We start from the raw sequence: 23579 nt of genomic DNA on the forward strand, positions 1-23579 counted from the left end.
AGTGCACAGTATAATATAATAATAGTCTCTGGTAAACAGTAGTATAATATCATAATAGTCTCTGGTAAACAGTAGTATAATATAATAATAGTCTCTGGTAAACAGTAGTATAATATAATAATAGTCTCTGGTAAACAGTAGTATAATATAATAATAGTCTCTGGTAAACAGTAGTATAATATAATAATAGTCTCTGGTAAACAGTAGTATAATATCATAATAGTCTCTGGTAAACAGTAGTATAATATAATAATAGTATCTAGTAAACAGTAGTATAATATAATAATAGTCTCTGGTAAACAGTAGTATAATATAATAATAGTCTCTGGTAAACAGTAGTATAATATAATAATAGTCTCTGGTAAACAGTAGTATAATATAATAATAGTCTCTGGTAAACAGTAGTATAATATAATAATAGTCTCTGGTAAACAGTAGTATAATATCATAATAGTCTCTGGTAAACAGTAGTATAATATAATAATAGTATCTGGTAAACAGTAGTATAATATAATAATAGTCTCTGGTAAACAGTAGTATAATATAATAATAGTCTCTGGTAAACAGTAGTATAATATCATAATAGTCTCTGGTAAACAGTAGTATAATATAATAAAAGTATCTAGTAAACAGTAGTATAATATCATAATAGTCTCTGGTAAACAGTAGTATAATATAATAATAGTCTCTGGTAAACAGTAGTATAATATCATAATAGTATCTGGTAAACAGTAGTATAATATCACCATACACAAAAATGTATGCATGCATGACTGTAAGTCGCTTTGGATAAAAGCGTCTGCTAAATGGCATATTATTATTATTATAATAGTCTCTGGTAAACAGTAGTATAATATCATAATAGTCTCTGGTAAACAGTAGTATAATATCATAATAGTCTCTGGTAAACAGTAGTATAATATAATAATAGTCTCTGGTAAACAGTAGTATAATATCATAATAGTCTCTGGTAAACAGTAGTATAATATCATAATAGTCTCTGGTAAACAGTAGTATAATATAATAATAGTATCTAGTAAACAGTAGTATAATATAATAATAGTATCTGGTAAACAGTAGTATAATATAATAATAGTCTCTGGTAAACAGTAGTATAATATAATAATAGTATCTAGTAAACAGTAGTATAATATAATAATAGTCTCTGGTAAACAGTAGTATAATATAATAATAGTCTCTAGTAAACAGTAGTATAATATCATAATAGTCTCTGGTAAACAGTAGTATAATATAATAATAGTCTCTGGTAAACAGTAGTATAATATAATAATAGTATCTAGTAAACAGTAGTATAATATCATAATAGTCTCTGGTAAACAGTAGTATAATATCATAATAGTCTCTGGTAAACAGTAGTATAATATAATAATAGTCTCTGCTAAACAGTAGTATAATATCATAATAGTCTCTGGTAAACAGTAGTATAATATCATAATAGTCTCTGGTAAACAGTAGTATAATATCATAATAGTCTCTGGTAAACAGTAGTATAATATAATAATAGTCTCTGGTAAACAGTAGTACAATATCATAATAGTCTCTGGTAAACAGTAGTATAATATCATAATAGTCTCTGGTAAACAGTAGTATAATATCATAATAGTCTCTGGTAAACAGTAGTATAATATCATAATAGTCTCTGGTAAACAGTAGTATAATATCATAATAGTCTCTGGTAAACAGTAGTATAACATAATAATAGTCTCTGGTAAACAGTAGTATAATATCATAATAGTCTCTGGTAAACAGTAGTATAATATCATAATAGTCTCTGGTAAACAGTAGTATAATATCATAATAGTCTCTGGTAAACAGTAGTATAATATAATAATAGTCTCTAGTAAACAGTAGTATAATATCATAATAGTCTCTGGTAAACAGTAGTATAATATCATATTAGTCTCTGGTAAACAGTAGTATAACATAATAATAGTCTCTGGTAAACAGTAGTATAATATCATATTAGTCTCTGGTAAACAGTAGTATAATATCATAATAGTCTCTGGTAAACAGTAGTATAATGTCATAATAGTCTCTGGTAAACAGTAGCATAATATCATATTAGTCTCTGGTAAACAGTAGTGCACTATATAAAGAATAGGATGCCATCTGGGATGCAAACGCTGTCTCTTCTGCTTAGCCAGGAACGAGGAGACAAACCACATCCCTCTATTAATAGTCACTGTGGTGTGGTGTCCCTCCTCTGATCTAAGAAACACTGTGGTGTGGTGTCCTCCTCCTCTGATCTAAGAAACACTGTGGTGTGGTGTCCTCCTCCTCTGATCTAAGAAACACTGTGGTGTGGTGTCCCTCCTCTGATCTAAGAAACACTGTGGTGTCCCTCCTCTGATCTAAGAAACACTGTGGTGTGGTGTCCCTCCTCTGATCTAAGAAACACTGTGGTGTGGTGTCCCTCCTCTGATCTAAGAAACACTGTGGTGTCCCTCCTCTGATCTAAGAAACAATGTGGTGTGGTGTCCCCCTCCTCTGATCTAAGAAACACTGTGGTGTGGTGTCCTCCTCCTCTGATCTAAGAAACACTGTGGTGTCCTCCTCCTCTGATCTAAGAAACACTGTGGTGTGGTGTCCCTCCTCTGATCTAAGAAACACTGTGGTGTGGTGTCCCTCCTCTGATCTAAGAAACACTGTGGTGTGGTGTCCCTCCTCTGATCTAAGAAACACTGTGGTGTCCCCCTCCTTTGATCTAAGAAACACTGTGGTGTGGTGTCCCCCTCCTCTGATCTAAGAAACACTGTGATGTGGTGTCCCCCTCCTCTGATCTAAGAAACACTGTGGTGTCCCCCTCCTCTGATCTAAGAAACACTGTGGTGTGGTGTCCCTCCTCTGATCTAAGAAACACTGTGGTGTCCCTCCTCTGATCTAAGAAACACTGTGGTGTCCTCCTCCTCTGATCTAAGAAACACTGTGGTGTGGTGTCCCTCCTCTGATCTAAGAAACACTGTGGTGTGGTGTCCCCCTCCTCTGATCTAAGAAACACTGTGGTGTGGTGTCCTCCTCCTCTGATCTAAGAAACACTGTGGTGTGGTGTCCCTCCTCTGATCTAAGAAACACTGTGGTGTGGTGTCCCCCTCCTCTGATCTAAGAAACACTGTGGTGTGGTGTCCCTCCTCTGATCTAAGAAACACTGTGGTGTGGTGTCCCTCCTCTGATCTAAGAAACACTGTGGTGTCCTCCTCCTCTGATCTAAGAAACACTGTGGTGTCCCTCCTCTGATCTAAGAAACACTGTGATGTCCCTCCTCTGATCTAAGAAACACTGTGATGTCCCTCCTCTGATCTAAGAAACAATGTGGTGTGGTGTCCCCCTCCTCTGATCTAAGAAACACTGTGGTGTGGTGTCCTCCTCCTCTGATCTAAGAAACACTGTGGTGTCCTCCTCCTCTGATCTAAGAAACACTGTGGTGTGGTGTCCCTCCTCTGATCTAAGAAACACTGTGGTGTGGTGTCCCTCCTCTGATCTAAGAAACACTGTGGTGTGGTGTCCCTTCTCTGATGTAAGAAACACTGTGGTGTCCCCCTCCTTTGATCTAAGAAACACTGTGGTGTGGTGTCCCCCTCCTCTGATCTAAGAAACACTGTGGTGTCCCCCTCCTCTGATCTAAGAAACACTGTGGTGTGGTGTCCCTCCTCTGATCTAAGAAACACTGTGGTGTCCCTCCTCTGATCTAAGAAACACTGTGGTGTCCTCCTCCTCTGATCTAAGAAACACTGTGGTGTGGTGTCCCTCCTCTGATCTAAGAAACACTGTGGTGTGGTGTCCCCCTCCTCTGATCTAAGAAACACTGTGGTGTGGTGTCCTCCTCCTCTGATCTAAGAAACACTGTGGTGTGGTGTCCCTCCTCTGATCTAAGAAACACTGTGGTGTGGTGTCCCCCTCCTCTGATCTAAGAAACACTGTGGTGTGGTGTCCCTCCTCTGATCTAAGAAACACTGTGGTGTGGTGTCCCTCCTCTGATCTAAGAAACACTGTGGTGTCCTCCTCCTCTGATCTAAGAAACACTGTGGTGTCCCTCCTCTGATCTAAGAAACACTGTGATGTCCCTCCTCTGATCTAAGAAACACTGTGATGTCCCTCCTCTGATCTAAGAAACACTGTGGTGTGGTGTCCCTCCTCTGATCTAAGAAACACTGTGGTGTGGTGTCCCTCCTCTGATCTAAGAAACACTGTGGTGTCCCTCCTCTGATCTAAGAAACACTGTGGTGTGGTCCCCCTCCTCTGATCTAAGAAACACTGTGGTGTGGTGTCCCTCCTCTGATCTAAGAAACACTGTGGTGTCCCTCCTCTGATCTAAGAAACACTGTGGTGTGGTGTCCCTCCTCTGATCTAAGAAACACTGTGGTGTCCTCCTCCTCTGATCTAAGAAACACTGTGGTGTGGTGTCCCTCCTCTGATCTAAGAAACACTGTGGTGTGGTGTCCTCCTCCTCTGATCTAAGAAACACTGTGGTGTGGTGTCCCTCCTCTGATCTAAGAAACACTGTGGTGTGGTGTCCCTCCTCTGATCTAAGAAACACTGTGGTGTGGTGTCCCTCCTCTGATCTAAGAAACACTGTGGTGTCCCTCCTCTGATCTAAGAAACAATGTGGTGTGGTGTCCCCCTCCTCTGATCTAAGAAACACTGTGGTGTGGTGTCCTCCTCCTCTGATCTAAGAAACACTGTGGTGTCCTCCTCCTCTGATCTAAGAAACACTGTGGTGTGGTGTCCCTCCTCTGATCTAAGAAACACTGTGGTGTGGTGTCCCTCCTCTGATCTAAGAAACACTGTGGTGTGGTGTCCCTCCTCTGATCTAAGAAACACTGTGGTGTCCCCCTCCTTTGATCTAAGAAACACTGTGGTGTGGTGTCCCCCTCCTCTGATCTAAGAAACACTGTGATGTGGTGTCCCCCTCCTCTGATCTAAGAAACACTGTGGTGTCCCCCTCCTCTGATCTAAGAAACACTGTGGTGTGGTGTCCCTCCTCTGATCTAAGAAACACTGTGGTGTCCCTCCTCTGATCTAAGAAACACTGTGGTGTCCTCCTCCTCTGATCTAAGAAACACTGTGGTGTGGTGTCCCTCCTCTGATCTAAGAAACACTGTGGTGTGGTGTCCCCCTCCTCTGATCTAAGAAACACTGTGGTGTGGTGTCCTCCTCCTCTGATCTAAGAAACACTGTGGTGTGGTGTCCCTCCTCTGATCTAAGAAACACTGTGGTGTGGTGTCCCCCTCCTCTGATCTAAGAAACACTGTGGTGTGGTGTCCCTCCTCTGATCTAAGAAACACTGTGGTGTGGTGTCCCTCCTCTGATCTAAGAAACACTGTGGTGTCCTCCTCCTCTGATCTAAGAAACACTGTGGTGTCCCTCCTCTGATCTAAGAAACACTGTGATGTCCCTCCTCTGATCTAAGAAACACTGTGATGTCCCTCCTCTGATCTAAGAAACAATGTGGTGTGGTGTCCCCCTCCTCTGATCTAAGAAACACTGTGGTGTGGTGTCCTCCTCCTCTGATCTAAGAAACACTGTGGTGTCCTCCTCCTCTGATCTAAGAAACACTGTGGTGTGGTGTCCCTCCTCTGATCTAAGAAACACTGTGGTGTGGTGTCCCTCCTCTGATCTAAGAAACACTGTGGTGTGGTGTCCCTCCTCTGATCTAAGAAACACTGTGGTGTCCCCCTCCTTTGATCTAAGAAACACTGTGGTGTGGTGTCCCCCTCCTCTGATCTAAGAAACACTGTGGTGTCCCCCTCCTCTGATCTAAGAAACACTGTGGTGTGGTGTCCCTCCTCTGATCTAAGAAACACTGTGGTGTCCCTCCTCTGATCTAAGAAACACTGTGGTGTCCTCCTCCTCTGATCTAAGAAACACTGTGGTGTGGTGTCCCTCCTCTGATCTAAGAAACACTGTGGTGTGGTGTCCCCCTCCTCTGATCTAAGAAACACTGTGGTGTGGTGTCCTCCTCCTCTGATCTAAGAAACACTGTGGTGTGGTGTCCCTCCTCTGATCTAAGAAACACTGTGGTGTGGTGTCCCCCTCCTCTGATCTAAGAAACACTGTGGTGTGGTGTCCCTCCTCTGATCTAAGAAACACTGTGGTGTGGTGTCCCTCCTCTGATCTAAGAAACACTGTGGTGTCCTCCTCCTCTGATCTAAGAAACACTGTGGTGTCCCTCCTCTGATCTAAGAAACACTGTGATGTCCCTCCTCTGATCTAAGAAACACTGTGATGTCCCTCCTCTGATCTAAGAAACACTGTGGTGTGGTGTCCCTCCTCTGATCTAAGAAACACTGTGGTGTGGTGTCCCTCCTCTGATCTAAGAAACACTGTGGTGTCCCTCCTCTGATCTAAGAAACACTGTGGTGTGGTCCCCCTCCTCTGATCTAAGAAACACTGTGGTGTGGTGTCCCTCCTCTGATCTAAGAAACACTGTGGTGTCCCTCCTCTGATCTAAGAAACACTGTGGTGTGGTGTCCCTCCTCTGATCTAAGAAACACTGTGGTGTCCTCCTCCTCTGATCTAAGAAACACTGTGGTGTGGTGTCCCTCCTCTGATCTAAGAAACACTGTGGTGTGGTGTCCTCCTCCTCTGATCTAAGAAACACTGTGGTGTGGTGTCCCTCCTCTGATCTAAGAAACACTGTGGTGTGGTGTCCCTCCTCTGATCTAAGAAACACTGTGGTGTCCTCCTCCTCTGATCTAAGAAACACTGTGGTGTCCTCCTCCTCTGATCTAAGAAACACTGTGGTGTGGTGTCCCTCCTCTGATCTAAGAAACACTGTGGTGTGGTGTCCCTCCTCTGATCTAAGAAACACTGTGGTGTGGTGTCCCTCCTCTGATCTAAGAAACACTGTGGTGTCCCTCCTTTGATCTAAGAAACACTGTGGTGTCCCTCCTTTGATCTATGAAACATTATAGGGAATAGGGTGTCATAGGGCTCTGGTCTAAAGTAGTGCACTATATAGGGAATAGGGTGTCATAGGGCTCTGGTCTAAAGTAGTGTACTATATAGGGAATAGGGTGTCATAGGGCTCTGGTCTAAAGTAGTGCACTATATAGGGAATAGGGTGCCATTCTCTGGTCTAAAGTAGTGCACTATATAGGGAATAGGGTGTAATTTGGGACACCAACTAGGTTAGTCACTAACTAAGCTTAGTCAGCTTTCACTGTTAGTCTACACCTGAAACATGTGACACATTTCATTTGAACAGGTTGTAGTGGGGGCAGCAGTTGTTGGCCTCCATCTGAATCCTCCTCAGAGGAGCTGTCCATGATTGTCCATGTGCTGGCATTGATATGCCATACATACAATGATACATGATGTGTCAGTTGACTCTGTCTTCATTGTGGCTGATGTTGAATCCTTAACAAGTGATGTTCTTTAGCTATCTAGCTATCAGCTGTAATAGCCGGTCGTCTCCATGGTAACGGATCTATGAGCACCAACGGGAAGTTCATAGGAGCATGTCAAATTGGGTGTCAAATGAAAGCTCAGAGTCTATATTTGTGGGAAATGAAGGCATTTTTCAACCATTTTCCATCTTCAAAATTATGAATAAGTGAAGGCTTTGATTTCTGAATAAACAGAAGGAAAACTGTTCTTAAAAAACATGGTCAAAAGTGTGTGGACACCCCTTCAAATTAGTGGATTTGGCTATTTCAGCCACACCCGTTGCTGACAGGTGTATAAAATCGAGCACGCAGCCGTGCAATCTCCATAGACAAACATTGGCAGTAGAATGGCCCGTACTGAACACCTCAGTGACTTTCAACATGGCACTGTCATAGGATGCCACCTTTCCAACAAGTCAGTTCGTCACATTTCTGCCCTGCTAGAGCTGCCCCGGTCAACTGTAAGTGCTGTTATTGTGAAGTGGAAACGTCTAGGAGCAACAACGGCTCAGCCGCGAAGTGGTAGGCCACACAAGCTCACAGAACGGGACCGCCGAGTACTGAAGCGCGTAGCGCGTAAAAATCGTCTGTCCTCGGTTGCAACACTCACTACCGTGTTCCAAACTGCCTCTGGAAGCAACGTCAGCACAATAACTGTTCGTCGGGATCTTCATGAAATGGGTTTCCATGGCCGAGCAGCCACACACAAGCCTAAGATCACCATGCACAATGCCAAGCGTCGTCTAGATTGGTTTAAAGCTCACCACCATTGGACTCTGGAGCAGTGGAAACGCGTTCTCTGGAGTGATGAATCACGCTTCACCATCTGGCAGTCCGACGGACTAATCTGGGTTTGGCGGAGGCCAGGAGAACGCTACCTGCTCCAATGCATAGTGCCACCTGTAAAGTTTGGTGGAGGAGGAATAATGGACTGAGGCTGTTTTTCATGGCTCAGGCCCCTTAGTTCCAGTAACGGGAAATCTTAATGCTACAGCATACAATGACATTCTAGACGATTCTGTGCTTCCAACTTTGTGGCAACAGTTTGGGGAAGGCTCTTTCCTGTTTCAGCATGACAACTTCCCCATGCACAAAGCGAAGTCCATACAGAAATTGTTTGTCGAGATCGGTGTGGAAGAACTTGACTGGCCTGCACAGAGCCCTGACCTCAACCCCATCGAACACCTTTGGGATGAATTGGAACGCCGACTGAGAGCCAGGCCTAATGTTCCAACATCTAGTGGAAAGCCTTCCCAGAAGAGTGGAGGCTGTTATAGCAGCAAAGGGGGGACCAACTCCATATTAATGCTCATGATTTTGGAATGAGATGTTCGACGAGCAGGTGTCCACATACTTCTGGTCATGTAGTGTATGTGTGGGGTGCAGAAATGAAGTAGTCATTCAAAAATCCTGTTAAACACCGTTCTAGTGTTTTACCATCCTAAATAAAGTAATAGGTTGTTTTAGAAAGAGAAAGTTTCATAGGATGCTACATTTAGAAAATCAAGTATACTTTAAATGCCCGGATTTCTTACTCATTTTGGCTTTGACAACAACTGATCAATTAGACATGGGGATGCGCTACCGAAATCAACGAATAGCTGGAAACAACGCAATCGCGCATGACGCATTCTCAGTATGCGAAAATATAACGTTTTATAGTACGTGAATTTTCTAAAATCTATTATGGTTTAAATGCCAGGATGTTATACTCATCTCAGCTCTTCATCTAGTAGAATTAGATGTACACTTTCCCACAATGCATTGGAAGACATGGGCTGCGAGTGATTGGCCCTGGTTTTCTTCAAGTAGCCAAACAACACAACTAGGCTACTTAATTGGGAAGATGGCGAATAGCGATGCTTCTGCGGTGGTGTTTAAAAGTAGGCTAAGTAGTTTTTGTTCTCCTTAAAAAGATCCAGAGTATTGCGTCATCTTTCGTCAGAGCTTTTAAACGAAATACTAAACCATCTTTAGATTTCTGAATGTGTCGGCACGGGGACTGGGGATGTGGCTGCGTTATTGATGCCATGTTAATCAGGCCTTTTGATTTGAACATATGGATTGGTTTACTTCTGTAGGCTAGGCTACCTATTCAAGCCTCAGCAGTCATTCTCCCAATGATCAGTGCTTTAGTTAATGATGTTGCAGCGGTACTGAACTTGTGATGCACCTGACTGTCCATGTGTTTCTGTGCAATAGCTTTTTGAAGAGTTTTGGTGTTTGTACTATGCTATTTATATATATGTTAGAGCACTTTGGTTTCACTAATAAATACGTTGAAATGGAACCAAATCATCTGTTTCTGTCTTCAGTCCTTTTTATATAGGATAGATGGGCTAGATGGGATACGGTATAGGTTCAGTGTGACAGTCTGCCTGCAACCAGCCTGAGTAGGACTATAACTCAAATGGGAAATGAGCCATTATCAGGCTGGTTAATGCCATTTATGTCTGTTGAATTTGGAAAAATCCACACATACTCGGCTCCACCTACTCAGCCAGTCGGGATACTTCATACCGTTTACTAAATGGCTAAATAGTATGCCTTGATGAGTAGGCCTACATAATATGCAGTTCAAGTATGTACTACGCTAGTATGGGTTTTCAGTTTAAGTATGTACTACTCTAGTATGTAGTATGTACTACTTTAGTATGGGTTTTCAGTTTAAGTATGTACCAGGCTAGTATTAAGTTTAAGTATGTTCCACGCTAGTATTCAGTTTAAGTATGTACTACACTAGTATTCAGTTTAAGTATGTACTACACTAGTATGGGTATTCCGTTTAAGTATGTACTACACTAGTATTCAGTTTAAGTATGTACTACACTAGTATTCAGTTTAAGTATGTACTACGCTAGTATTCAGTTTAAGTATGTACTACACTAGTATGGGTATTCCGTTTAAGTATGTACTACACTAGTATTCAGTTTAAGTATGTACTACACTAGTATTCAGTTTAAGTATGTACTACGCTAGTATTCAGTTTAAGTATGTACTACGCTAGTATTCAGTTTAAGTATGTACTACGCTAGTATTCAGTTTAAGTACCCCCCCCCCCCCCAACAACAGCGTGAGTCCAAGCAATTTATGTGGCTTGTTAAGCAAATTCTTAAATTCTGCCTTAATCTCTCTGCCTTAATTTATCTCTGCCTTAATCTCTCTCTCTCTGCCTTAATCTCTCTCTCTCTCTGCCTTAATCTCTCTCTCTCGCTCTGCCTTAATCTCTCTCTCTCTCTGCCTTAATCTCTCTCTCTCTCTCTGTCTTAATCTCTCTCTCACTCTCTGCCTTAATCTCTCTCTCTCTGCCTTAATCTCTCTCTCTCTCTCTCTGCCTTAATCTCTCTCTCTCTCTCTCTCTCTCTGCCTTAATCTCTCTCTCTCTCTGCCTTAATCTCTCTTTCTCTCTGCCTTAATCTCTCTCTCTCTGCCTTAATCTCTCTCTCTCTCTGCCTTAATCTCTCTCTCTCTCTGCCTTAATCTCTCTCTCTCTCTCTGCCTTAATCTCTCTCTCTCTCTGCCTTAATCTCTCTCTCTCTCTGCCTTAATCTCTCTTTCTCTCTGCCTTAATCTCTCTCTCTGCCTTAATCTCTCTCTCTCTCTGCCTTAATCTCTCTTTCTCTCTGCCTTAATCTCTCTCTCTCTGCCTTAATCTCTCTCTCTCTCTGCCTTAATCTCTCTCTCTCTCTGCCTTAATCTCTCTCTCACTCTCTGCCTTAATCTCTCTCTCACTCTCTGCCTTAATCTCTCTCTCACTCTCTGCCTTAATCTCTCTCTCTCTCTCTCACTCTCTGCCTTAATCTCTCTCTCTCTGCCTTAATCTCTCTCTCTCGCTCTGCCTTAATCTCTCTCACTCTCTGCCTTAATCTCTCTCTCTCTGCCTTAATATCTCTCTCTCTGCCTTAATCTCTCTCTCTCTCTCTCTGCCTTAATCTCCCTCTCTCTCTCTGCCTTAATCTCTCTCTCACTCTCTGCCTTAATCTCTCTCTGCCTTAATCTCTCTCTCTCTCTGCCTTAATCTCTCTCTCTCTGCCTTAATGTCTCTCTGCCTTAATCTCTCTCACTGCCTTAATCTCTCTCTCTCTGCCTTAATCTCTCTCTCTCTGCCTTGATCTCTCTCTCTCTCACTGCCTTAATCTCTCTCACTGCCTTAATCTCTATCTGCCTGAATCTCTCTCTCTCTCTCTCTGCCTTAATCTCTCTCTCTCTCTCTCTCTCTGCCTTAATCTCTCTCTCTCTCTGCCTTAATCTCTCTTTCTCTCTGCCTTAATCTCTCTCTCTCTGCCTTAATCTCTCTCTCTCTCTGCCTTAATCTCTCTCTCTCTCTGCCTTAATCTCTCTCTCTCTCTCTGCCTTAATCTCTCTCTCTCTCTGCCTTAATCTCTCTCTCTCTCTGCCTTAATCTCTCTTTCTCTCTGCCTTAATCTCTCTCTCTCTGCCTTAATCTCTCTCTCTCTCTGCCTTAATCTCTCTCTCTCTCTGCCTTAATCTCTCTTTCTCTCTGCCTTAATCTCTCTCTCTCTGCCTTAATCTCTCTCTCTCTCTGCCTTAATCTCTCTCTCTCTCTGCCTTAATCTCTCTCTCACTCTCTGCCTTAATCTCTCTCTCACTCTCTGCCTTAATCTCTCTCTCACTCTCTGCCTTAATCTCTCTCTCTCTCTCACTCTCTGCCTTAATCTCTCTCTCTCTGCCTTAATCTCTCTCTCTCGCTCTGCCTTAATCTCTCTCACTCTCTGCCTTAATCTCTCTCTCTCTGCCTTAATATCTCTCTCTCTGCCTTAATCTCTCTCTCTCTCTCTCTGCCTTAATCTCCCTCTCTCTCTCTGCCTTAATCTCTCTCTCACTCTCTGCCTTAATCTCTCTCTGCCTTAATCTCTCTCTCTCTCTGCCTTAATCTCTCTCTCTCTGCCTTAATGTCTCTGTCTCTCTCACTCTCTGCCTTAATCTCTCTCTCTCTGCCTTAATCTCTCTCTCTCTCTGCCTTAATCTCTCTTTCTCTCTGCCTTAATCTCTCTCTCTCTGCCTTAATCTCTCTCTCTCTCTGCCTTAATCTCTCTCTCACTCTCTGCCTTAATCTCTCTCTCACTCTCTGCCTTAATCTCTCTCTCACTCTCTGCCTTAATCTCTCTCTCACTCTCTGCCTTAATCTCTCTGTCTCTCTCACTCTCTGCCTTAATCTCTCTCTCTCTGCCTTAATCTCTCTCTCTCGCTCTGCCTTAATCTCTCTCTCTCGCTCTGCCTTAATCTCTCTCTCTCTCTGCCTTAATCTCTCTCTCTCTGCCTTGATCTCTCTCTCTCTCACTGCCTTAATCTCTCTCACTGCCTTAATCTCTATCTGCCTGAATCTCTCTCTCTCTCTCTCTGCCTTAATCTCTCTCTCTCTCTCTCTCTCTCTGTCTTAATCTCTCTCTCACTCTCTGCCTTAATCTCTCTCTCTCTGCCTTAATCTCTCTCTCTCTCTCTCTGCCTTAATCTCCCTCTCTCTCTCTGCCTTAATCTCTCTCTCTCTGCCTTAATCTCTCTCTCTCTCTCTCTCTCTGCCTTAATCTCTCTCTCTCTCTCAATCTATCTCTCTCTCTGCCTTAATCTCTCTCTCTCTCTGCCTTAATCTCTCTTTCTCTCTGCCTTAATCTCTCTCTCTCTGCCTTAATCTCTCTCTCTCTGCCTTAATCTCTCTCTCTGCCTTAATCTCTCTCTCTCTCTGCCTTAATCTCTCTTTCTCTCTGCCTTAATCTCTCTCTCTCTGCCTTAATCTCTCTCTCTCTCTGCCTTAATCTCTCTCTCTCTCTGCCTTAATCTCTCTCTCACTCTCTGCCTTAATCTCTCTCTCACTCTCTGCCTTAATCTCTCTCTCACTCTCTGCCTTAATCTCTCTCTCACTCTCTGCCTTAATCTCTCTGTCTCTCTCACTCTCTGCCTTAATCTCTCTCTCTCTGCCTTAATCTCTCTCTCTCGCTCTGCCTTAATCTCTCTCTCTCGCTCTGCCTTAATCTCTCTCACTCTCTGCCTTAATCTCTCTCTCTCTGCCTTAATATCTCTCTCTCTGCCTTAATCTCTCTCTCTCTCTCTCTGCCTTAATCTCCCTCTCTCTCTCTGCCTTAATCTCTCTCTCACTCTCTGCCTTAATCTCTCTCTCACTCTCTGCCTTAATCTCTCTCTGCCTTAATCTCTCTCTCTCTCTGCCTTAATCTCTCTCTCTCTGCCTTAATGTCTCTCTGCCTTAATCTCTCTCACTGCCTTAATCTCTCTCTCTCTGCCTTAATCTCTCTCTCTCTGCCTTGATCTCTCTCTCTCTCACTGCCTTAATCTCTCTCACTGCCTTAATCTCTATCTGCCTGAATCTCTCTCTCTCTCTCTCTCTCTCTGCCTTAATCTCTCTCTCTCTCTCTCTCTGTCTTAATCTCTCTCTCACTCTCTGCCTTAATCTCTCTCTCTCTGCCTTAATATCTCTCTCTCTCTCTCTCTGCCTTAATCTCCCTCTCTCTCTCTGCCTTAATCTCTCTCTCTGCCTTAATATCTCTCTCTCTCTCTCTCTGCCTTAATCTCCCTCTCTCTCTCTGCCTTAATCTCTCTCTCTCTGCCTTAATCTCTCTATCTCTCTCTCTCTGCCTTAATCTCCCTCTCTCTCTCTGCCTTAATCTCTCTCTCACTCTCTGCCTTAATCTCTCTCTCACTCTCTGCCTTAATCTCTCTCACTGCCTTAATCTCTCTCTCTCTGCCTTGATCTCTCTCTCTCTCTCTCTCTCTCTCACTGCCTTAATCTCTCTCTCACTGCCTTAATCTCTCTCTCTCTCTCTGCCTTAATCTCTCTCTCTCTCTCTCTGTCTTAATCTCTCTCTCACTCTCTGCCTTAATCTCTCTCTCTCTCTCTCTCTCTCTCTCTCTCTCTCACTGCCTTAATCTCTCTCTCACTGCCTTAATCTCTCTCTCTCTCTCTGCCTTAATCTCTCTCTCTCTCTCACTGCCTTAATCTCTCTCTCACTGCCTTAATCTCTCTCTCTCTCTCTGCCTTAATCTCTCTCTCTCTCTCTCTGTCTTAATCTCTCTCTCACTCTCTGCCTTAATCTCTCTCTCTCTGCCTTAATCTCTCTCTCTCTCTCTCTCTGTCTTAATCTCTCTCTCACTCTCTGCCTTAATCTCTCTCTCTGCCTTAATCTCTCTCTCTCTCTGCCTTAATCTCTCTTTCTCTCTGCCTTAATCTCTCTCTCTCTGCCTTAATCTCTCTCTCTCTCTGCCTTAATCTCTCTCTCTCTCTGCCTTAATCTCTCTCTCACTCTCTGCCTTAATCTCTCTCTCACTCTCTGCCTTAATCTCTCTCTCACTCTCTGCCTTAATCTCTCTCTCTCTCTCACTCTCTGCCTTAATCTCTCTCTCTCTGCCTTAATCTCTCTCTCTCGCTCTGCCTTAATCTCTCTCTCTCTCTGCCTTAATCTCTCTCTCTCTCTGCCTTAATCTCTCTCTCTCTCTGCCTTAATCTCTCTCTCTCTCTGCCTTAATCTCTCTCTCTCTCAATCTCTCTCTCTCTCTGCCTTAATCTCTCTCTCTCTGCCTTAATCTCTCTCTCTCTCTCTCTGCCTTAATCTCTCTCTCTCTCTCTGCCTTAATCTCTCTCTCTCTCTGCCTTAATCTCTCTCTCTCTCTGCCTTAATCTCTCTCTCTCTGCCTTAATCTCTCACTCTCCAGTTAATGTCACCTCTCTCTCTCTCTCTCTCTCATCCTCACCCACTGAGCACTGACCTACACCGCACTTCCATGGACATTGAAAAGTTGTTGAAATTCGGTCAGTCCACCCTGACCTTGATATTAACGTCCACAGATGGACCGGACTGGACCATATCTCAACCTATCATAGACGTTTGGATAGCACAGTACAGTGAGTAGAGCACAGTAGAGTACGGAGTACAGTACAGCAGTGAGTAGAGCTGATTGGTGATTGGTTAAAACCGCATTCCAGCCGGTGTATGTTTCACAAGTTACCACCGGCTACATCTATGATGTTAAAATGCCTATTTACTCTGTTCCATCTGACTGCGCAATCCACTGTCCCATCAGCCCAGCCAGGCAATTTATAAACTTGATCTCCACTATAAAAAGCATCTAGACATTATCTCACATTTCTTTTAGACTAACATTTAGTTTTCAACAGCGGAGATTTGTATAAACCTTGCTGTCTGTCTCTCCAACATTTAAATGAAAATATGTAAATCATTATTTGAATATGTTGGTAACCCGTTGTATAAAAGTGATAATGCCGGAGAAGCCGGTGTTTGGAGGATATATTGACACGGTTTGCCTCGACTTCGTCTTGGGCCTAACAACGCCCCTGCCAATATATCCTCCAAACACCGGCTTCTCAAGCATTATCACTTAAGTAGAGTACAGTACAATACAGTACAGGAAAGAAAAGTAGAGTACAGTACAATACAGTACAGGAAAGAAAAGTAGAGTACAGTACAATACAGTACAGGAAAGAAAAGTAGAGTACAGTACAATACAGTACAGGAAAGAAAAGTAGAGTACAGTACAATACAGTACAGGAAAGAAAAGTAGAGTACAGTACAGTATGTGCTGTAGTAAACTATACTCTACTGTACTCTGCTCTGCTCTGAACTCTACTGTACTCTGCTCTGTACTGAACTCTACTGCACTCTGCTCTGTACTGAACTCTACTGTACTCTGCTCTGCTCTGAACTCTACTGTACTCTGCTCTGTACTGAACTCTACTGCACTCTGCTCTGTACTGAACTCTACTGTACTCTGCTCTGTACTGAACTCTACTGTACTCTGCTCTGCTCTGAACTCTACTGTACTCTGCTCTGTACTGAACTCTACTGCACTCTGCTCTGTACTGAACTCTACTGAACTCTGCTCTGTACTGAACTCTACTGAACTCTGCTCTGTACTGAACTCTACTGTACTCTGCTCTGCTCTGAACTCTACTGCACTCTGCTCTGTACTGAACTCTACTGAACTCTGCTCTGTACTGAACTCTACTGAACTCTACTGCACTCTGCTCTGTACTGAACTCTACTGCACTCTGCTCTGTACTGAACTCTACTGTACTCTGCTCTGCTCTGAACTCTACTGCACTCTGCTCTGTACTGAACTCTACTGCACTCTGCTCTGTACTGAACTCTACTCTGCTCTGTACTGAACTCTACTCTGCTCTGTACTGAACTCTACTGAACTCTACTGTACTCTGCTCTGTACTGAACTCTACTCTGCTCTGTACTGAACTCTACTCTGCTCTGTACTGAACTCTACTCTGCTCTGTACTGAACTCTACTGAACTCTGCTCTGTACTGAACTCTACTGAACTCTACTGCACTCTGCTCTGTACTGAACTCTACTGTACTCTGCTCTGTACTGAACTCTACTCTGCTCTGTACTGAACTCTACTCTGCTCTGTACTGAACTCTACTGTACTCTGCTCTGTACTGAACTCTACTGCACTCTGCTCTGTACTGAACTCTACTCTGCTCTGTACTGAACTCTACTGTACTCTGCTCTGTACTGAACTCTACTGTACTCTGCTCTGTACTGAACTCTACTGTACTCTGCTCTGTACTGAACTCTACTGTACTCTGCTCTGTACTGAACTCTACTGTACTCTGCTCTGTACTGAACTCTACTGCACTCTGCTCTGCTCTGAACTCTACTGCACTCTGCTCTGTACTGAACTCTACTGCACTCTGCTCTGTACTGAACTCTACTGAACTCTACTGCACTCTGCTCTGTACTGAACTCTACTGTACTCTGCTCTGTACTGAACTCTACTGAACTCTACTCTGCTCTGTACTGAACTCTACTGCACTCTGCTCTGTACTGAACTCTACTGTACTCTGCTCTGTACTGAACTCTACTGAACTCTACTCTGCTCTGTACTGAACTCTACTGCACTCTGCTCTGTACTGAACTCTACTGTACTCTGCTCTGTACTGAACTCTACTGCACTCTGCTCTGCTCTGAACTCTACTGCACTCTGCTCTGTACTGAACTCTACTGCACTCTGCTCTGTACTGAACTCTACTGAACTCTACTGCACTCTGCTCTGTACTGAACTCTACTGTACTCTGCTCTGTACTGAACTCTACTGAACTCTACTCTGCTCTGTACTGAACTCTACTGCACTCTGCTCTGTACTGAACTCTACTGTACTCTGCTCTGTACTGAACTCTACTCTGCTCTGTACTGAACTCTACTGCACTCTGCTCTGTACTGAACTCTACTGCACTCTGCTCTGAACTCTACTGCACTCTGCTCTGTACTGAACTCTACTCTGTACTGAACTCTACTGTACTCTGCTCTGTACTGAACTCTACTGCACTCTGCTCTGTACTGAACTCTACTCTGCTCTGTACTGAACTCTACTGTACTCTGCTCTGTACTGAACTCTACTGTACTCTGCTCTGTACTGAACTCTACTGTACTCTGCTCTCTACTGAACTCTACTGCACTCTGCTCTGTACTGAACTCTACTGTACTCTGCTCTGTACTGAACTCTACTGTACTCTGCTCTGAACTCTACTGTACTCTGCTCTGTACTGAACTCTACTGTACTCTGCTCTGTACTGAACTCTACTGTACTCTGCTCTGCTCTGAACTCTACTGCACTCTGCTCTGTACTGAACTCTACTGTACTCTGCTCTGTACTGAACTCTACTGTACTCTGCTCTGTACTGAACTCTACTGTACTCTGCTCTGCTCTGAACTCTACTGTACTCTGCTCTGTACTGAACTCTACTGTACTCTGCTCTGTACTGAACTCTACTGTACTCTACACTGCTCTGAACTCTACTGTACTCTGCTCTGTACTGAACTCTACTGTACTCTACACTGCTCTGAACTCTACTGTACTCTGCTCTGAACTCTACTGTACTCTGCTCTGCTCTGAACTCTACTGTACTCTACTCTGAACTCTACTGTACTCTACACTGCTCTGAACTCTACTGTACTCTGCTCTGAACTCTACTGTACTCTACTCTGCTCTGAACTCTACTGTACTCTGCTCTGTACTGAACTCTACTGTACTCTACTCTGAACTCTACTGTACTCTGCTCTGAACTCTACTGTACTCTACTCTACTCTACTCTACTCTGCTGTACTGCACTGTGATGTCCAAACTTGTGAAACATGAGAATGACATTCAAATCCATAATTATGCATTTCTGTGCAGTACAGATCAGGGACACATGATGTAATTCCGTTACCAGGTGCTAATCCACTTCACTCAATAACCAAAAGAGATTTGTTCAAACTCAAGGTGGCATGTCATAGCTGACGCCACATTTTTTCTACAGACATCTTTGAATCGTAATTCAGAGCAGATTTTGGAAACCGTGGTGGCATAAAAACCTGAGGGGGATTTTACCAACATCTGCACAGTTCTTCCACTCAATTAATTTTTGTCAAATGTTCAGTGGAAATGTTTAAAAGTAGTCATTGTGAATAGAGTTGTATGGTTTGTTAAACTTTGAAATCAATGGTTGTTGTTTGTCATACATGTTAATGTGAAAAAACTAAACCAAAGCGTAATGCCGTTATACTATTGTGTCTCCTACAAACCATTTCACAGTAGCCAGCTGGTTACATGGCTGGATGGAACAGCTCCAAAGGAGAGCTGACTACTATTGTCCCTCCTACAAACCATTTCACTGTAGCCAGCTGGTTACATGGCTGGATGGAACAGCTCCAAAGGAGAGCTGACTACTATTGTGTCTCCTACAAACCATTTCACTGTAGCCAGCTGGTTACATGGCTGGATGGAACACATGTAAGACTTAGACAGCGGAATGAATGAATTATGAATGAGTGACTGTGGACGAATATGATACTGTATCAGTGATGGCATAATAATCAACTAAACTTAAGCAAGAAAATGTTGTTTGCTATCCGTTATGGTTCAGCAAATGTAACGTAAAAGAAATGACGTTAGTTTAGTTGGGTTATCAGATGATGTAGCATAACGTTAGCAAGTGGATGGCCAGGCAGCAGGCTACTGTCGCTCTCTTATCGTTAGCTAGCTAGCAACAAGCCATCCATCTAGGTACGAACTTACCTTGATCTTTCATGTCTCTCTTTGATTCCATCCTTATATAGTTAGGTTAGTTAGTTCATGTACTGAACATAGAACTGGATAGTGATTTCTTTGGGAATTTTGAGTGAAATTGTCATCTGTCCTTGATTTTGCAGGACAGTTGACGCCGGTAATGCTAGCCAGTAACAGGGTTAACTAGGTTAGCACCGTGGGTAACAGCCAGTGCAGGTAGCTACACGGTTAGCTAGCTTAGCACCGTGGTTAACATAATGCCTATTTGGACACTATTCCGCAAACGTTGCTACTCAGTTATAACCGAAGCGAGCCACAATACGCTGTATTATTGTGTTTCCAAAACGCCAAAAAATAAAAGGTTGACCTGACTTTGTGCGTTCGTCATATCCTTCTGGCTTTCTACTGCGATCTCAGAGCAGTCTGGTCTGGGGACCACAGCGCAACACCCGTGGAAATGACCCGTGGCAGTAAACGTCGGCAAAAAATAATAATATCTAAATGATTGCCAGCAGCACAATTCCTAGACAACATGTAAGCAGACTAACCAGCTTTGTTATTGCGAGTAAAATGGTCAGTGTGTTCAGAGGTATTCTGTAACTTAGGAACGCACCGTTAAAGATGACTCCCGGAACACTTGCACACTCTGTTTGGATATTTCTGTGGAAACGTAGGTATCACATACGTAAATCGCAAATATTTTTTCAAAGCTGTCGATTCACCGCAATTGTGTTCTGGGACCAGAAAAAGGAGGCTACGAATTCTCTTGGAATTCTACTCATACATGGGGAAAATCCGATTTTAGCCTTTCTGCAGATGAAACGGGAACAATATTTACGTCTGAAAAAGGTATTCTTTGCAGTCCATTGCTTGCGTGGGTGTTTGACAGACGCCGCCTAGTGGTAGCTACACGTTGTTGCAGGTAGACAGCAGCCGGTGCTGAAACTGTCTGTTGGCTACTTCTGCTGCTTCAACAACTGACTGCACTGAGCATCTTCTGCATTTCAATATTACACCATCGCCTTCGAATACACCGCCAACTGTTTCAGAGCTTACAAGTCTGTGGACTCTGAACATCTATGCGGAGTCTTAATTTTCTTGTCTGACCACGTCGTGTAAATGCCCTAAATGGCTAGAATTGAGAAAACGCATCGAACTTCCAATGTGATTAATCTGTACAAGAGAAAAATTACTAGACTAAGATGGGTAATAAGCAAACGATATTTACTGATGAACAGCTAGATGCTTACCAGGTAAGAGAGCCGCCCGTACATGCGGATAGACACAATTTAACATTTATTTTCTCATGCAGTTTGATTATTGCATTCCATCTTTATGTTCAGAAATTCAGCTGTGATCATCACTGACAATTAGTAACCTGTTGTGGCTCCGGAATAATTGTAGATCAATCATTGATGTAATGAAACATACAGTATATAGCATTATGTGAAAATGCCTCCTGATATCAGAGATGCATCTGGTTGCCTAATGGACGTCCTCTTACTAACTGATCGAGAAGAAAAAGTCATGTTTTCAAATTGTATAGAAAAAAGCTACCGACCAGTTTGTCCAACCTGAAGCTTAAATCCACAGCATCGGCCACCGCTGAATTATTCTGTGAATCGAATGTTTGAGGTGTTTTAGATCTGTTGTGTCCTGTAAGCAAGCATACAACAAGGCTAGATACCTGCCCTCCATCATAGACCACAACAGAAAGTTCCTGTTCAAATGGCCAGAATGACACCAGTTTTAGGGTAAGGGCTCTTCACTGGGGGAAAAACAGAGTGGTTATATTTACCAAAGTAGTGTTTTAAAGGCTGTTTTAGCTTTTTCCACATCTCTCAGTAGAGATTACATATACATCACTTTTAAAAATATTTTTTCCTGCAAAGCTTAGGGCCTTTAGGTTGCATAATGCTAATTATGCAAGATCGCTTTACCAGAAATGTTAGACATTATGTTGTTGCTGGGTGGTATTCAAGTCGGTGGTAATTCAGCTGGCCATGCTGTAGCCATGAAGGGATTAATCAAACAATAATCAGGTGATGGAGTGTTGAAGTGGTGTCTTCACATTGGCCACTATCTGGCATGTCTCAGTATTGATTATGATCTCTGTTTCCCTTTTTGAATGGAGAGCTGAGAATCTGAGAAGTGTTTGGCAGTCTCACAGTACATCTACTGTAGTTTTAGTGTTCTCAAGTTTCTGTTACCATTTAAGAAAACAATAAAAGTACATCTAATGTGATGGACCATATGACTGGACAGGTTATATAGAACATCTAATGTGATGGACCATATGACAGATACTATAGAACATCTAATGTGATGGACCATATGACTGGACAGGTTATATAGAACATCTAATGTGATGGACCATATGACAGATACTATAGAACATCTAATGTGATGGACCATATGACAGATACTATAGAACATCTAATGTGATGGACCATATGACAGATACTATAGAACATCTAATGTGATGGACCATATGACAGATACTATAGAACATCTAATGTGATGGACCATATGACAGATACTATAGAACATCTAATGTGATGGACCATATGACTGATACTATAGAACATCTAATGTGATGGACCATATGACAGATACTATAGAACATCTAATGTGATGGACCATATGACTGGACAGATACTATAGAACATCTAATGTGATGGACCATATGACAGATACTATAGAACATCTAATGTGATGGACCATATGACTGGACAGGTCCTATAGAACATCTAATGTGATGGACCATATGACAGGACAGATATTATAGAACATATAATGTGATGGACCATATGACTGATACTATAGAACATCTAATGTGATGGACCATATGACTGGACAGATACTATAGAACATCTAATGTGATGGACCATATGACAGGACAGATATTATAGAACATCTAATGTGATGGACCATATGACTGATACTATAGAACATCTAATGTGATGGACCATATGACTGGACAGATACTATAGAACATCTAATGTGATGGACCATATGACTGATACTATAGAACATCTAATGTGATGGACCATATGACAGATACTATAGAACATCTAATGTGATGGACCATATGACTGGACAGATACTATAGAACATCTAATGTGATGGACCATATGACAGATACTATAGAACATCTAATGTGATGGACCATATGACTGGACAGATACTATAGAACATCTAATGTGATGGACCATATGACTGGACAGGTTATATAGAACATCTAATGTGATGGACCATATGACAGGACAGATACTATAGAACATCTAATGTGATGGACCATATGACTGGACAGATACTATAGAACATCTAATGTGATGGACCATATGACTGATACTATAGAACATCTAATGTGATGGACCATATGACTGATACTATAGAACATCTAATGTGATGGACCATATGACAGATACTATAGAACATCTAATGTGATGGACCATATGACTGGACAGATACTATAGAACATCTAATGTGATGGACCATATGACAGATACTATAGAACATCTAATGTGATGGACCATATGACTGGACAGATACTATAGAACATCTAATGTGATGGACCATATGACAGGACAGATACTATATAACATCTAATGTGATGGACCATATGACTGGACAGATACTATAGAACATCTAATGTGATGGACCATATGACAGATACTATAGAACATCTAATGTGATGGACCATATGACTGATACTATAGAACATCTAATGTGATGGACCATATGACAGATACTATAGAACATCTAATGTGATGGACCATATGACTGGACAGATACTATAGAACATCTAATGTGATGGACCATATGACAGATACTATAGAACATCTAATGTGATGGACCATATGACTGGACAGATACTATAGAACATCTAATGTGATGGACCATATGACTGATACTATAGAACATCTAATGTGATGGACCATATGACTGGACAGATACTATAGAACATCTAATGTGATGGACCATATGACAGATACTATAGAACATCTAATGTGATGGACCATATGACTGGACAGATACTATAGAACATCTAATGTGATGGACCATATGACTGGACAGATACTATAGAACATCTAATGTGATGGACCATATGACAGATACTA

General features: G+C 42.5%; 1 protein-coding gene across 1 annotated transcript in view; it reads right to left on the minus strand.

Moving 5' to 3' along the window:
• LOC311148457 (leucine-rich repeat-containing protein 61-like) overlaps positions 1 to 19666 on the minus strand; it is a 30461-nt gene extending 10795 nt beyond the window's left edge. Inside the window, exon 1 of the mRNA XM_084185431.1 lies at positions 19465 to 19666. Coding sequence (XP_084041557.1) covers positions 19465 to 19495 — 31 coding nt within the window. The 5' untranslated portion in view covers positions 19496 to 19666. The remainder of the gene's footprint in view (positions 1 to 19464) is intronic.
• Between the last annotated feature and the right edge of the window lie 3913 nt (positions 19667 to 23579).

The sequence above is a fragment of the Coregonus lavaretus genome, assembly GCF_964263955.1.
Source record: "Coregonus lavaretus genome assembly, chromosome: 21".
In the NCBI taxonomy this organism is placed as follows: domain Eukaryota; kingdom Metazoa; phylum Chordata; class Actinopteri; order Salmoniformes; family Salmonidae; genus Coregonus; species Coregonus lavaretus.